Here is a 12,871-nt window from a genome sequence, read left to right as displayed (position 1 = left end):
CTTTTTACTAATATGCAACATAGATTAAATATTTTTGTTTTCTAATTCATTGTAATAAGTATAATTTTTCTATCATAATGGTATAAAGACATTTTGTTTTTATAATACAATAATTGCATATATATCCTTTTACTAATATATTAAAATTCAAAAGAAAAAAATTATTTGTTTATATTCAAATAGATTATTGTTGTTATGCTTAATTTTGTGTCTATACTATTTCATTCAAATGGTGTATTAATCTTTATTGACATAAAAAAAAAAAACCCATTAGGATTTAGATGTAATAAGTGAAAGTATATTTAAGATTTTTTTTAAAATTTGTTACTTGTTTTCTTTTTATAATTTTCAAAAATAAATTTTAACTTATTTCATTTGTTCTTATTTCTTCCTTCTTTTTTTTGTCAAATTTATTACCTATGTTAATTTGTAGACAAGATGAATACCAAACTTAAAATTTTACAAGTATTAACCGCACAATTTTAATATCAATCTATTATTTTTCGAGATATCTGAAAAATATGTTAATTGATATTTAAAACAATAAGAAAATACATATATAAATGAATATACCTGTTACACATAAGATTTAGAAAAAAAATTATATTCATTATATGTGAGTATGAAAATGAATTTTACTCTAAAATTTGAGATGAAATAATGAAACTAGCATCCACCTATCATCATCCTACTCCTTTGTGTTTGAGATAGTCAAGACAAGCATCCAAAGATTGCACAAGAAAGGAAAAAGATAGAAATGTGTTCAGGGACAAATGGAAAAAGGGATAAATGTATTTAACAAACAAAGGAGACAATCTAACTTCAAACTAAAACACATAATAAATAATAACTTCTCATCAACCAAAGAAATCACGCATAATTAAATATTGACTTAAATATCTTTTTCGTCCTCATGTTCTTAGTGTTTGTTGCGGTCATTTTGACAAAATGTTTAAAATGATCCTCATTTTGACAGAATGTTTAAAATGGTCCTCATTGTATAGGTGACACTGTTTGTATTAAGTTGCATTAGGATGTGTTACGTACTGTACAGATAGTTTCGTTACTAATTTAAACGGCGTCACTGACAAAATAAAATATGAATTGCGAAAATAAAGATTATTTTAAACATTCAGTAAAAATGAAGACCATTTTAAACATTCTGTCAAAATGAGGACGAAAAAGGTATTTAAACCTTAAATATTTTTCTCTTTCTCAACAATTTGCCTCCTATATTCCCCTTTTTGACCCGATTAGTACCCATATATTTTGAATTTAACAAGTTTAGTTCATCAACTTCATAATCTATAATCCTTCGGTTCTTATTTTTCTTTTCCAAATTTATATAAATTAAATCAATTTGTCGTTTTCTCAATACTCAAACCAAAATATCAAATTTTGCTAAAAATTAAATCTTTATACACACATTGCATGTTAAAAATCTTTTAAATTTTTGTTAAATTTAAAAGAGTTAACTATATTTTTCTTCCTTAAACCATTGATTCAAATTGTATTATATTCTTACTTCAAGGAATGTATTAATTTTGTTTGTTCATATTTCTTATAAAGAATGTAAAATGTCATCGACAGTTTCTCTCTCATGCAACTTTATCTTTAACGGTGGCAAATCTAAAGGTGGGCTTGGAAATCATGACCATCCAAGCTAGAAAAATCTCAAATGCAATTAAGTTACCAAATTACTTTTAATCTCTTGACAGAGTCACATGGAGCAAGGACGCGTTTCCGTAAAAGAAATTACTACACATTCTGAGAAGCTTGAGTAAACGTAAAATAATGAACTATCAATAAAAAATTGTATTGAAAAAAATTCCGCAATTACAGGCAAATATCTTCAGCACCTCACTCCCCAAGCCCCAAGGCAGGCAAGGGATTCTGAAGGCAATACTATAAAATAAATGGACCATAGCACACCTATTGACAGGATGTTTTCCAAGATCAGATTTTTATATCATTCTATATTGACTACCTTCACTATTGGTCACAATCTAACCTTACAACATGCCCTAAAATAAAAGTTTAATGCAAATATTTACACACAAATAGGCTTACAAGAGAAGTGGGTACACCCCCAAAGGTTGAATTTGATGGTAAACTTTCTGCCAGCCGGGATATACCCATGAATAGAACAAAAGGAAAACCACGTCACAAATATAGAGAATTTGCAAACATAATGCCTCGTCGAAGGCTTTCACTTGCAGCTGCAAATTTCTTCTCCAAGTCAGCCTCTCCAACTGCATTTGCAGCAGCACGCAACTGGAAAGAAGCAAGACAATCAGAACTCTAAGATTCGTGATGGTTTCCAAATTTGAATGACTAAAAATGTGTTCAGACAACTTAGACAATAATCCAGCATGCCAATTATATATTCTATAAGCCATGAACAGCTAAATATTTAAGAGGTAATTTCTAGGCGAACATTTGCTTACCTGGTTCAGAAACTCATCAAGCCTTCTAGCACTCCGAATGATACTTCCCTCAAAGATGTCAGTCATTTGTATAATCTCAGCAAAATTTACTCCCTGGGAGAAAATTTTGAAATAAAAGACCAGCAATATTATTATTAATATGCCCAAAACAAGTGAATCTTTCATTTTTGTTTCTCCCACCAATACAAGAGAGCACATACCCACCATTATTTGCACTAAGCTGAGATGTATATGCATATCGAGCATTACAGTATAAAACGAACTTTAGAGCCACATATATAAAATGTCCCTGTTGTTTAATTTTTTTTGTTAGCTGGGTGACGAGACTGCCATCTTACCATGTTACTTGTTTAGTTGTCGCCACAAGTTATTTTGCTGCAAAAGATTCTAATGACCAATATCTCCTTCTAGCATTAGTTGCAGTTGAGACTAAATGTTAAGAGTTATGGAAATGGTTTTTAGAGTCACTTAAAATTATAAAATTCTATAATGTGTAATTTATGATTTTATTATTTTATAATTTCAAGTGACTATGGAAACCATTTTCATAACTCTTTACATTCAGTCCCGACTACAATAAATGCTAGAGATACTAGTCATTAGGTTCTCTTTCAACAAAAATAACATATTGCGGCAAGTAAGGTAATAGGACAGGATATCGGTCCCATCACTCAATTAATAGAAAAATTAAACTACAAAGACTCAATTTAAAAGTATAAATTTTTTTAGTATTCAATATACCCCAAAATCTTAATAGGGACTCAATTGAAAATATCCAACTTTATCAGATATTTATACCTTAATTAAGCCTAATAATAACAATAAAATTTAAATTTCATATGTACATGTGACATTGCCTTTTGACCCCAAATTTTGTTCTTCCATGAAAAGAACTCTTTACATCATTATGACTTCAACAATCAGCACAGATTCAATAACATTCGTCATTACAAACTCTCAGGAACCATCAATCCAAATGCAGAAGACCTTTGGGTTTGAAACACGGACAATGCACAGACCCACCAATTTGGAGTTTAAATTAAATTATTTTTCACTAGAGGAAGAGGGGGGCAACCAGGATCAAACTCCCACTTGGAGACCATTAAGAGGCTTTGGTGCCAAGTAAATGACTTAAAAGTAGGCAAGCATTCAAGCCAAAAATATGGTATAACTAACCTTTGACCAGGAGTATATCACATCCATCAAGTATGGCCTTACTGTTGATTCAACATACTCATCCACATTTATATCCAATTTGCATTCATGTTGAATCTGTAACAAATGGTAATCTCATTTATATTTAATTCCCGAAAGATTCAAGCTAAGTGATCAAACACCTACTTCTGCTATCCTTCTTGCACTATCTTGAAGTTGTTGCAAGGGCTTTGCAAGCTCTGTTCTTAGTTGTATCTGCTCATTTGATTTATCTCCTGGGATGAAACAACTTGCAAGAGCAGCAACTTGATGGTGGTCAAGGTCATTAAAAGTACCTAATGGGGGGACAAAGAAGAAAAGCGCATTACAAACATAATGAACTGCAAATTATACAGATTGCAGAATGAGGAAACAAATATTAATTCACCATTAAACATCAATTCAGTAACAAGGAGCTCATCCCCTGTGTCAACCAAGCAGGCTGCCCGTCCCTTCAACTGAACTACACCATCAGCATCAATATGACCAAGCTTCTTTAAGACTCGGGAGCGATTCTTTAATTCTTCACGAAATTTTTGCAGCTGAAAATTTAAACATTTTATTTTTCTATTAACATCGAACCCATCAAAAGAACAACTAAATTATGAAAACGGAGATTCAAAAAATTAAATGAAGGACTGTAGTTATCAGTAATAGTCCACTCAATTTGTCATCAATAAAATCTCCGCATTAACAATCCACCAACTGAAGTTGTTAATCTGCACGGAGCCTCATGGATACTGGACACACAAAAATGCATAACAGGCACAGTCGAGTAGAATCACACTCAGTTACAAACTTCTAAGATGTCTTCTGGATTAATAAGTAAATCTAGCAAAGAAAGACACTTTCGCAAAGTCAATACCTGAGAATCCCGCATTTTTGTCTTCAGTTGCTGAATTTCATGATTCGCCTCTGCTTTCCTCTCAAAGCATTTTATTTGATCCACATCTTGGCGCTACTTGTAACAAAGCATCAAGGTAACATTAAAATCAAAGGAAAGGCAAATCATATTTATAACAAAAAGGATAGTGAAAATGGAGTTCATTTAGCAAACCTTATGCATAGGATGAGCAAACATTTTCTTCTCAATTTCCTCTATTTGATTAACTAGTTCAACTATCTCTGAGTCCCGTACGTCCATGTCCTACAAATATTATTTTAAAGAAGAAACAACATAAATAATATTTGATTCAGTAGAGATAAAGACAACTGAATCTAAATGGTTCTGACTTATAATTGGCAAATAATGCACCCATCAAACCTTTGACTAGATATTAAAAAAATATTTTATTTTATTTCAATAGTAATCATGAGGTTAAAGAATCTTAACCACACAGAACGAGAATGAAATAGAGAGGTTACAAAGTAAATGCAATAAAGGAGACTATTAGAGTATGTACTTAGCTATTCTGTGGCAAGATCAACTACAAAAACAAGCTCACATTGCCTCCAATTATTTATTTCATAAGAAGACCAAACAACATATTGAGATAGCTTGTCATTTCATAAGAAAAAAGCTAAAGTCTAGAGACATCACCACTAGATTTGTCAACGCTTGTGAAGAATTGCCTAAGTATTCACCAAGTCTCCAAGAGACCAAGGATCGATCATATTTGCATCAAGCTAAGTTCATTCTACTAGACTCCAGCTAGATGGGGATTGTTATAATTATAGAAAAAAATAGCAAATCCTATATAATCAAGATTATCTAGAATATATATGTATTATTAAGCACATTTATTTATTTATTTCAGTATCAAATCTTTGCTATTTTAGGATATCAAAATCTCTATTTAATGTATTGATTCTTTTTTCCCAATACAAATCAAGCATTTCTATTGTCTCATAAACATACTGTTTCAGCTTAATGTCTCTCTCTTCCTATAGTTGACATTAATAAAAGCTTCTCTCAAATATTTCACGTAAATAGCATGATTCTACTACCAAGTAAACAATGTTGATGATCATTCATCGCTAAATAATTTAACTATTCTAACTCTAATTAAAAACAAAAAATAACATACAACCAACTTGCAACATCTGTGTGGAAAATAATTACCTTTACAGGGTTGAGCTTTGGAAGACCTCCTGGAAATCGATTGACCAGCTCCTGTACAGCAAGAAGTACACTCTGCCTTGCTTCCAAGGGTCGGAGATCAGAAGGTATAGATACCCTCAGTTTACCAAGAGTAGATATTAATGGTAATTGAACAGGGACCTATTACAAAAAGGAGCAGCCAAGAAAAAAATAACAAGTTTTTCAGATAAAAGAAAAGTTCCACACTAAAATATCGTGTAACAGTTTGAAATAGCAACTTACCACATGCATTTCACCTTTCTCTCCAGGGCGAGGTGGACATGGTTTTGGCCGTGAATTGTTTTCAGTTGAACAAGGTGAACAATGAAGTAAAGTATCAACTATATAACCACCTCCAGAAGGTTTTTTAACAACATTGACTACAACACCCCAGCCCCAATCAGTTCCACCTTCTCTGATTTTGACCTAAAAAGTTACAAAGTGCATTCTAACTCAGTAAAGCATAAGATAAGGAAAAGAAGTACAAGACAAAGTAAACAAGAACATAAAAAATGACAAATTGTAGGCAAAGACATTAAAGGGGCGCAAAAAACAAACAGATATATAATATATCTACAAACCAATATTTACACTGTTGCTAAAGAAAAACTGTAGAAGCACAAAAATAATTCAAAAATCATTTCCATGCTGATGGATAATAATTCAGTATTACATACCAATCGACCAGGGACAAGGAAATAAAGGATTATTTCTGGCCTAATTATTTTTGCCATCATCTTCTTCTCCAACTGTGCTATTTCCAATTTTAGCTTATGATACTCAGACACTTCAGCCTACACAAATCATAATAAAACAAAATGCAAATGTTACCAAGGAACATAATTACACATAACATATCACACATAACATAATTAAGAAAACTAAACTGGGTGCCAAGGAACAAATATTACCTCCCCTGAAGCATCAAGCAAAGTTACCTCCTGCTCCAGCTTTGACACCCTCTTCTCTATATCTGGTAAGGCCTGAACAAGAATAAGAATATGCTAGTAAGATATAGATCTCAGTGCAACAAAAACTAATAAGATTTTGAAGGAAATGGTTCAGTATAAACCTTTTCATACTGAAATTGGTGAAATGAATTTCGTATTACGTGTTCCGCAGTGAACTGACCCTCTGCACGGCTCATCAAATTTAAAATTGAGTAGTAGCTAAGCCTGAAAGTACTGACTAAAGGAGCAGGTTTACCCAAAACCATGTCTTTGAGGTTATTCATTTCCATCTACATAAAATAATCATATAAAATGTAATTTGTCAATGTAAAACTAATTAGTTATCAAATAAGGAACTGTTGTATAACAGATAAGAAAAAACTGAACAAGATATACAGAAACAAACTTATAGTCTCATTGGCATGCCACATGAGTGAGGTATAAATAAAACAGAACACAAATTATATAATAGATTTTCACACCAAAAATAAACAGATTCCGTTTACATAAATGTATGAAGGGAAAATAAAAGAGAAACAAATTTATACATATCACAACTAACCAACCTAGTAACTTCCTCGTTCGTAGGGTGTGACGAATAGCACAACTAAAAAGTAACATGTTCTTTCTCAACAAAATAACACTAAATAAACTACTTGACTTAAAAAAAACTCAAACCAATGGCTTGATTTATTCAAAATACTTTACTAGCTAATTAGTTTCTGTGAAGAACTCTTTCACATTTACCAATTTAATTGCAGTGTTGCTTTAAACACTCAATTGAAAAGTGGTTCAAAACGAACTCAAGCTTATGCATTGAATCTTCACCAGACTAACTTATTAGATAAAATTTTTTACCTTCCTGCATATGCATTTGTAATAAAAAGAAGGATATTTTCTAAACGTAATGCATTGGGTCATTGAATACTTGCCCCGTGTGCTTTATTTCTTTTATACAGCTATGGGTACGCAGTATGTTACTCTGTCCGATGTGTGATATGGAGGGATAGACACAGTATACGGTTGTAATGAATTAATACTTAATATAAATTAAGAAAAAAAAAGTTGACTTAATTCCGGTTTTACATGTAATAAATAATGAATATATAAAACCACTAGAAAATACTTTTAGTCAAACTCAAATTCTCATTTCGAAAATATTGAAAAATTTGCATTAATTTTGCGATAATGTTTTAACAGATATTATTTTTTACCATGTTCCCAATTATAAAAAATCCTATTTTAGTCGCAAGAAAGACATTCAATGGTGTGCATAATTTCATTCTCTATTTTTTATTCTCAAAAGACATACAAAGCGTAATATTATGTAAAAAAGTGAGTACAATACTTGAACGACATATTAATGTATAGACACAAATACTATTATTGGTATCTACTTCAAAATGCTTCCATAGCAGTGCCATGGTGTTGCGACTGTAGTGGCCAGCTGTAACAACCAGGAGAGCACCTATCCTCAAAATATGTCACCCGTCCACTCATTTGACCCTTCTCTCACCCATCTCTCAGATTAATCTCTTCCGGCCACGTATGGTGATGATTTTGTGGACATCTTTGGTGGCCCACAACCATTGTGCAGTACTATGTCTAGGGTTGCAGGAGACTTTTGAGAGAAGATATAGCTGGAATGTGTGAGGAGGTGGCTATTTGGGTTTTAAAACATTGAATGGGTTTTAAAACATATACCAGTTGAGAGGTGAGCCAATCAACGTAATACAGAATCCTACACAATTTCATTATTTTTTAAACCTTTTCCTATTACATAGCATCATTATTTTTTAAAACTCCTAGACAATAAAAGAAAGGAGTGGCTATTAAGAATATACTTGAAATAAGCCAACTTGTGTTGGACATAAGAGAAGAGATCTGTATGATTTCAGATGTTGGTGAAGGAGCAGGAACTACACTATTTTTTTTGTTTGGACACCAACAACAAAAGCCTTATCCCACACTAGGAGATAGAACACCACACCATAAGGCTAAAAAAAAGGACTCAACATTAACAAAAAAGATAGAGATCTAATAGTGGAATCTTATGCAAAAGCTCTCAAATTTAGGCAACACAACAAATTTGACCACCAAAATACTCACCTGTTCATCAATCATTATGATACAGATTCCCCGCTCATCTTTGCCTCGTCGCCCAGCCCTACCACTCATCTGAAGGAGCAAATCAATAATAATAATGACGTGGGCACCAGAATGAATATATTAACAACAACCATCACTCAAAAATATATTATCTCTCACCTGTATATATTCACCAGACCCAATATATCGGTGACTATCACCATCCCACTTCTTAACAGCAGTGAATACAACTGTTTTCGCTGGCATATTCAAACCCATGGCAAACTGAAAAAAAAAAATGCATCCGAGACTCATTCTAGAAGTAGAAGAAAAAGAAAGAAAGAAATCATAAGCTGGATAAAATCTTACTGTTTCAGTAGCAAATAGGGCTTTTACAAGACCTTCCTGGAAAAGAAGCTCAACCAATTCTTTGATAACAGGAAGAAGTCCAGAATGATGGACAGCAATCCCGCGCTGAAGAAGAGGCAGCATCAGCTCAATAGCAGGTAAGCACCTGTCTTCCTCATTTAAACATAGCACTGCATTTCGAAAAACTTGCTCCACTGTTTCCTTTTCTTCTGGGGTGTTGAAGTCAAGCTTGGACATAGACATTGCATGTTGTTCACACTCTCTTCTACTGAAGCTAAAGATGATAACAGGTTGGAATTTCCGTTCCATTATCATCTGAAAAATAGGAAACACACTAGCTCAAATAAAGACCGAGCACTAGTTTTTTCAATTGAGTAGTTTATTGAGACAAGAAAAATAGAGAAATGGGGATAAGAAGTCCTCCATACGAAAGGCAATAATTTAATAAGGCAGAGTATTTTTCCAAACTACAAAAGACTCAAGATAAAAAAAAAATGTAAGAAAACATCCCAAAGGGATCAAGAAAATCGTAATAACTCTAAATTCATCTATGACTAATCTAAGAAAGTCGTAAAACATTCCAAATAAGTCGTAAAACATCCTTTGACCAAGAACAACAACAAACAAAAGTGTTAAACTAACCTTAACAATCTTGTAAATGTCAGAACCACCAGAAGTATTGCCACCTCTCCCACCTCTTCCACCGCTTTTCCCTCCTCTCCTCCCATCAGCCGAATTCTGCTTCCCAAAAGTATCATGCAGCTTCAGAAAATTATCCTCCCTGAACTGTTCATTCTCATCTACAACCAAATACAGCCCAGTCCCTCCGATGGGAAACGCATAGTGCTGAAGCGGCGTAGGCCTAAAATCAGTGTACACAACGTGACAAGGCTGCTTGTGGATATTACAAATCCACTCCGCAAATTCCGTCGCATTAGACATAGTTGCGGAGAGAAACACCATCTTAATCGCCGGAGGCAGAAAAATTATACTCTCTTCCCATACAACGCCTCGTTCGCGATCCTTCATGTAGTGAATTTCATCGAATATAACCCACGCCACTTCTTTCAGGACTTCGGAGCCTCGGTAGAGCATTCCGCGGAGAATCTCGGTGGTCATGACGAGACACGTGGCGTTCGGTGAGAGCGTGACGTCGCCAGTCATGAGGCCGACGTCGGTGAACTCCTGGCTGAGCTCACGATACTTCTGGTTGCTGAGGGCCTTGAGCGGAGACGTGTAGATGACGCGCTGCCGGTCGCGGAAGGACATGGCAATGGCGTATTCGGCAACGGCGGTTTTGCCGGCAGAGGTGTGGGCGGAGACTAGAACGGACTCGTTGCGCTCCAAACACGCGATGGAAACCTGTTGGAAGGGGTCGAGTGTGAAGGGATATGACTTCGCCATGGGACCCTTGTGGAGAGGATTGGAGAGAGTTCCGTGGAGCTCGGAGTCCTTGCTTGAGACATAACCGCTCGGAACGGCGACCTCGTGGACGCACGTGCGCTCAGCGCTGCGAGGTCGTTTCAGCTTCGAAGCCGTGTCTGGCACTGTAACTGGGAGTTCTGGTTCTCTTCGCTTTCCCAATGACGGTGGTTCCTTCTTCTCGTTTTCCATTTCCTTCGAGCTTGGGCGAGTGCTGCTACTGGCGAAGTTTGAATCTAACGGTGAACACGCGGGGAAGTGTAACTGTGTTTGATTTTCAGGCCGAAACCCTAACTTGTGCGCGTGTCCACAATTTTGTAATTTTCAGTGCCTGTTCAGTTTATTCACCTTCGAGCTTGCTCCGTTGTGATTGTGGGCTTGGAGTGGAGCGAGAGGCCCAAGAGTAAAAGTCATAAAGTAAGAATAAATAAATAAATAAATTTTAACTAATTTTATTTTACTTCTTTTCACCATTTATTAAAAAAAAGTTAATTTAAATATAAATAATATCTCAAATAAATATGAATAAGATTAATTTTTAAAATATAACGCTTTTTATATTAAACTAGTGTAAACACAGGCGCTATCGCGCCTGTGTGTACGCATTTTTTGAATTATATTAATAATTGATGATATTGTAATGTTATTAATTTAATAAACAAAATAACAAAATAAAAGTATATTTATAAAAAATAAAATAAAATGTACGGAGAAAATAAGAGAAAAATAACTGTTGATGAATAGTAAGAGAAAAAAAGAAAAAGGAGATAAGTAAATAATTTTATAAAAACTTGTAAAAGTAACCGTTAAATTTTAAAAATTTAATAAATAATTAAATTATAAAGGGTAAAGTTGGAATTATGAAATGTGGACACAAAAGAGGGAATCCCCTTTATATATAGTTATAGATACACTTCATTAATATTGGAAATCAAACTGAAATTATATATTTTAAATGAACTAAACAGACTCTTTGACACATTTTATTTCATTAAGTAAAATTCTTAAAAGCATCAAAATTGGAGGATTTGACGCTTTTATTTATTTATTTTTTCTTCTAATTCTTTGATTTTCAATAAATTAAATGTAAAAAAAGTGTAATATGAAAAGTGTGTTTGGCTCATCTTAAATTTTGTTAACATTATTGCTTTTCATGTATTAAATGTTAATATTTCTTGTCAGATATATATAATCTACATATCTTAATTTTAATTCTATCATACAATATTCTTTTAAATACAGAAATATGGTAAATATAAGAACATCTAACTTATATCATATTTGCCTAAAATCTAGCCTTTATCCATATTGAAATAATATTAAACCTTTCAACAATTTCACTGATTTAAGAGCTTAATGCCACGTACTGGATGAAAATGTTTAGAATAAATTAATTAATAAAAAATAGTAGTAAAAAAGTTGTCATAACTTTTAAAGTAATTATCGTTACTACCAACAAACTTTTAATATTCTTCAGGTTGAATATTTATATGAATTTATTTTACATTATTAGTGCCTAGACTATCTTGCTTAATGATTTAATACATGAAAAAAAAAAAGTTGTTCACGTGAATAATTCAGTATTCTGATCCTTACATGTTTTGTATTAGAACCCCAACTTAAAAAAAAAAATCACGAATAATAAAACCGAGTTACTCAAGAAATGGACTAGCATATTTAGGATAAAGTTAGGTAATACCTTTTATTTTTTAAAAAAAGACAGATAATTGGTAAACAAACTAAATAATTGCGTTCTTGTTAGAATATCTTAATCACCCTAATAAACAAAAATAAAGTACAAAATAAAAGTCAAGAGTATACACTTATATATATGATAACCCATTTAACCAGTTAGACTTGAAGGGAGGAATTTATAATTTTGGGGGTGCATGAAGAAAAATAGGGGTGCAGGATGAAATTCCCTTTCTTTATTGGAATGTTCATAAAACGTTAAATTGGAAGAAAGGGTTTATTTATAGTCCTGCAAAAATTGGCAAATCTGCTAGTCCCAAAAATATATTTTACTAAACTCCTCCCTCATAAGTTTACCTAAAATCTCTTTATGAATTTCATACATAATTTGGGCATACTAAATTAGTTATTTTAATTTTAATTTTAATATTTTACATTTAGAAGAATTAAGCCTAATTATTAAGTTGCCAAACTTCATCAAGATTGGTTCTAAACACAAAGTTAATCGTTTAAGGTTTTATCGGTTGGGTGCATAACTGTTGACAGTCATTTCGACAGAGTTTTGGAGACCCAGCTTGAAAAACATGAACATGCTGAAACATTGTGTTAGAACAAGACAATCAAATTTC

At 33.1% G+C, this 12,871-nt stretch overlaps 1 protein-coding gene across 1 annotated transcript; it reads right to left on the bottom strand.

The window, feature by feature from the left end:
* Positions 1-1,795: 1,795 nt before the first annotated feature.
* On the bottom strand, positions 1,796-10,873 carry HEN2 (RNA helicase, ATP-dependent, SK12/DOB1 protein). The gene is made up of 16 exons (XM_028063229.2): positions 9,771-10,873; positions 9,129-9,443; positions 8,940-9,044; positions 8,781-8,849; positions 6,794-6,961; positions 6,633-6,704; positions 6,399-6,515; positions 5,965-6,147; positions 5,704-5,862; positions 4,699-4,788; positions 4,507-4,599; positions 4,030-4,183; positions 3,789-3,937; positions 3,624-3,719; positions 2,448-2,540; positions 1,796-2,274 (listed from the first exon to the last, which is right to left on the bottom strand). The coding sequence occupies exons 1-16, from the start codon at positions 10,740-10,742 to the stop codon at positions 2,164-2,166; spliced, it is 2,946 nt and encodes a 981-aa protein (XP_027919030.2). The 5' UTR covers positions 10,743-10,873; the 3' UTR covers positions 1,796-2,163.
* Positions 10,874-12,871: the final 1,998 nt, after the last annotated feature.

The sequence above is a fragment of the Vigna unguiculata genome, chromosome 3 (genome assembly GCF_037176805.1).
Source record: "Vigna unguiculata cultivar grain cowpea cultivar isolate G323 ecotype 2 chromosome 3, ASM3717680v1, whole genome shotgun sequence".
Classification (NCBI taxonomy): Eukaryota; Viridiplantae; Streptophyta; class Magnoliopsida; order Fabales; family Fabaceae; genus Vigna; species Vigna unguiculata.
Note: the sequence above shows the minus strand (reverse complement) of the source record. Positions and strands in the feature narration are given on the sequence as shown.

What these genes read in the sequence shown, in the direction of transcription:
- HEN2 (XM_028063229.2), bottom strand. Translation starts at nt 10,742, where the DNA reads ATGGAAAACGAGAAGAAGGAACCACCGTCATTGGGAAAGCGAAGAGAA. An exon ending in ACCAATTTCAGTATGAAAAG is followed by an intron (nt 6,705 to 6,793) that starts GTTTATACTGAA and finishes ATTCTTGTTCAG; the next exon opens with GCCTTACCAGATATAGAGAA. An exon ending in TTGATGAGTTTCTGAACCAG is followed by an intron (nt 2,275 to 2,447) that starts GTAAGCAAATGT and finishes GCTTCTTTCCAG; the next exon opens with TTGCGTGCTGCTGCAAATGC.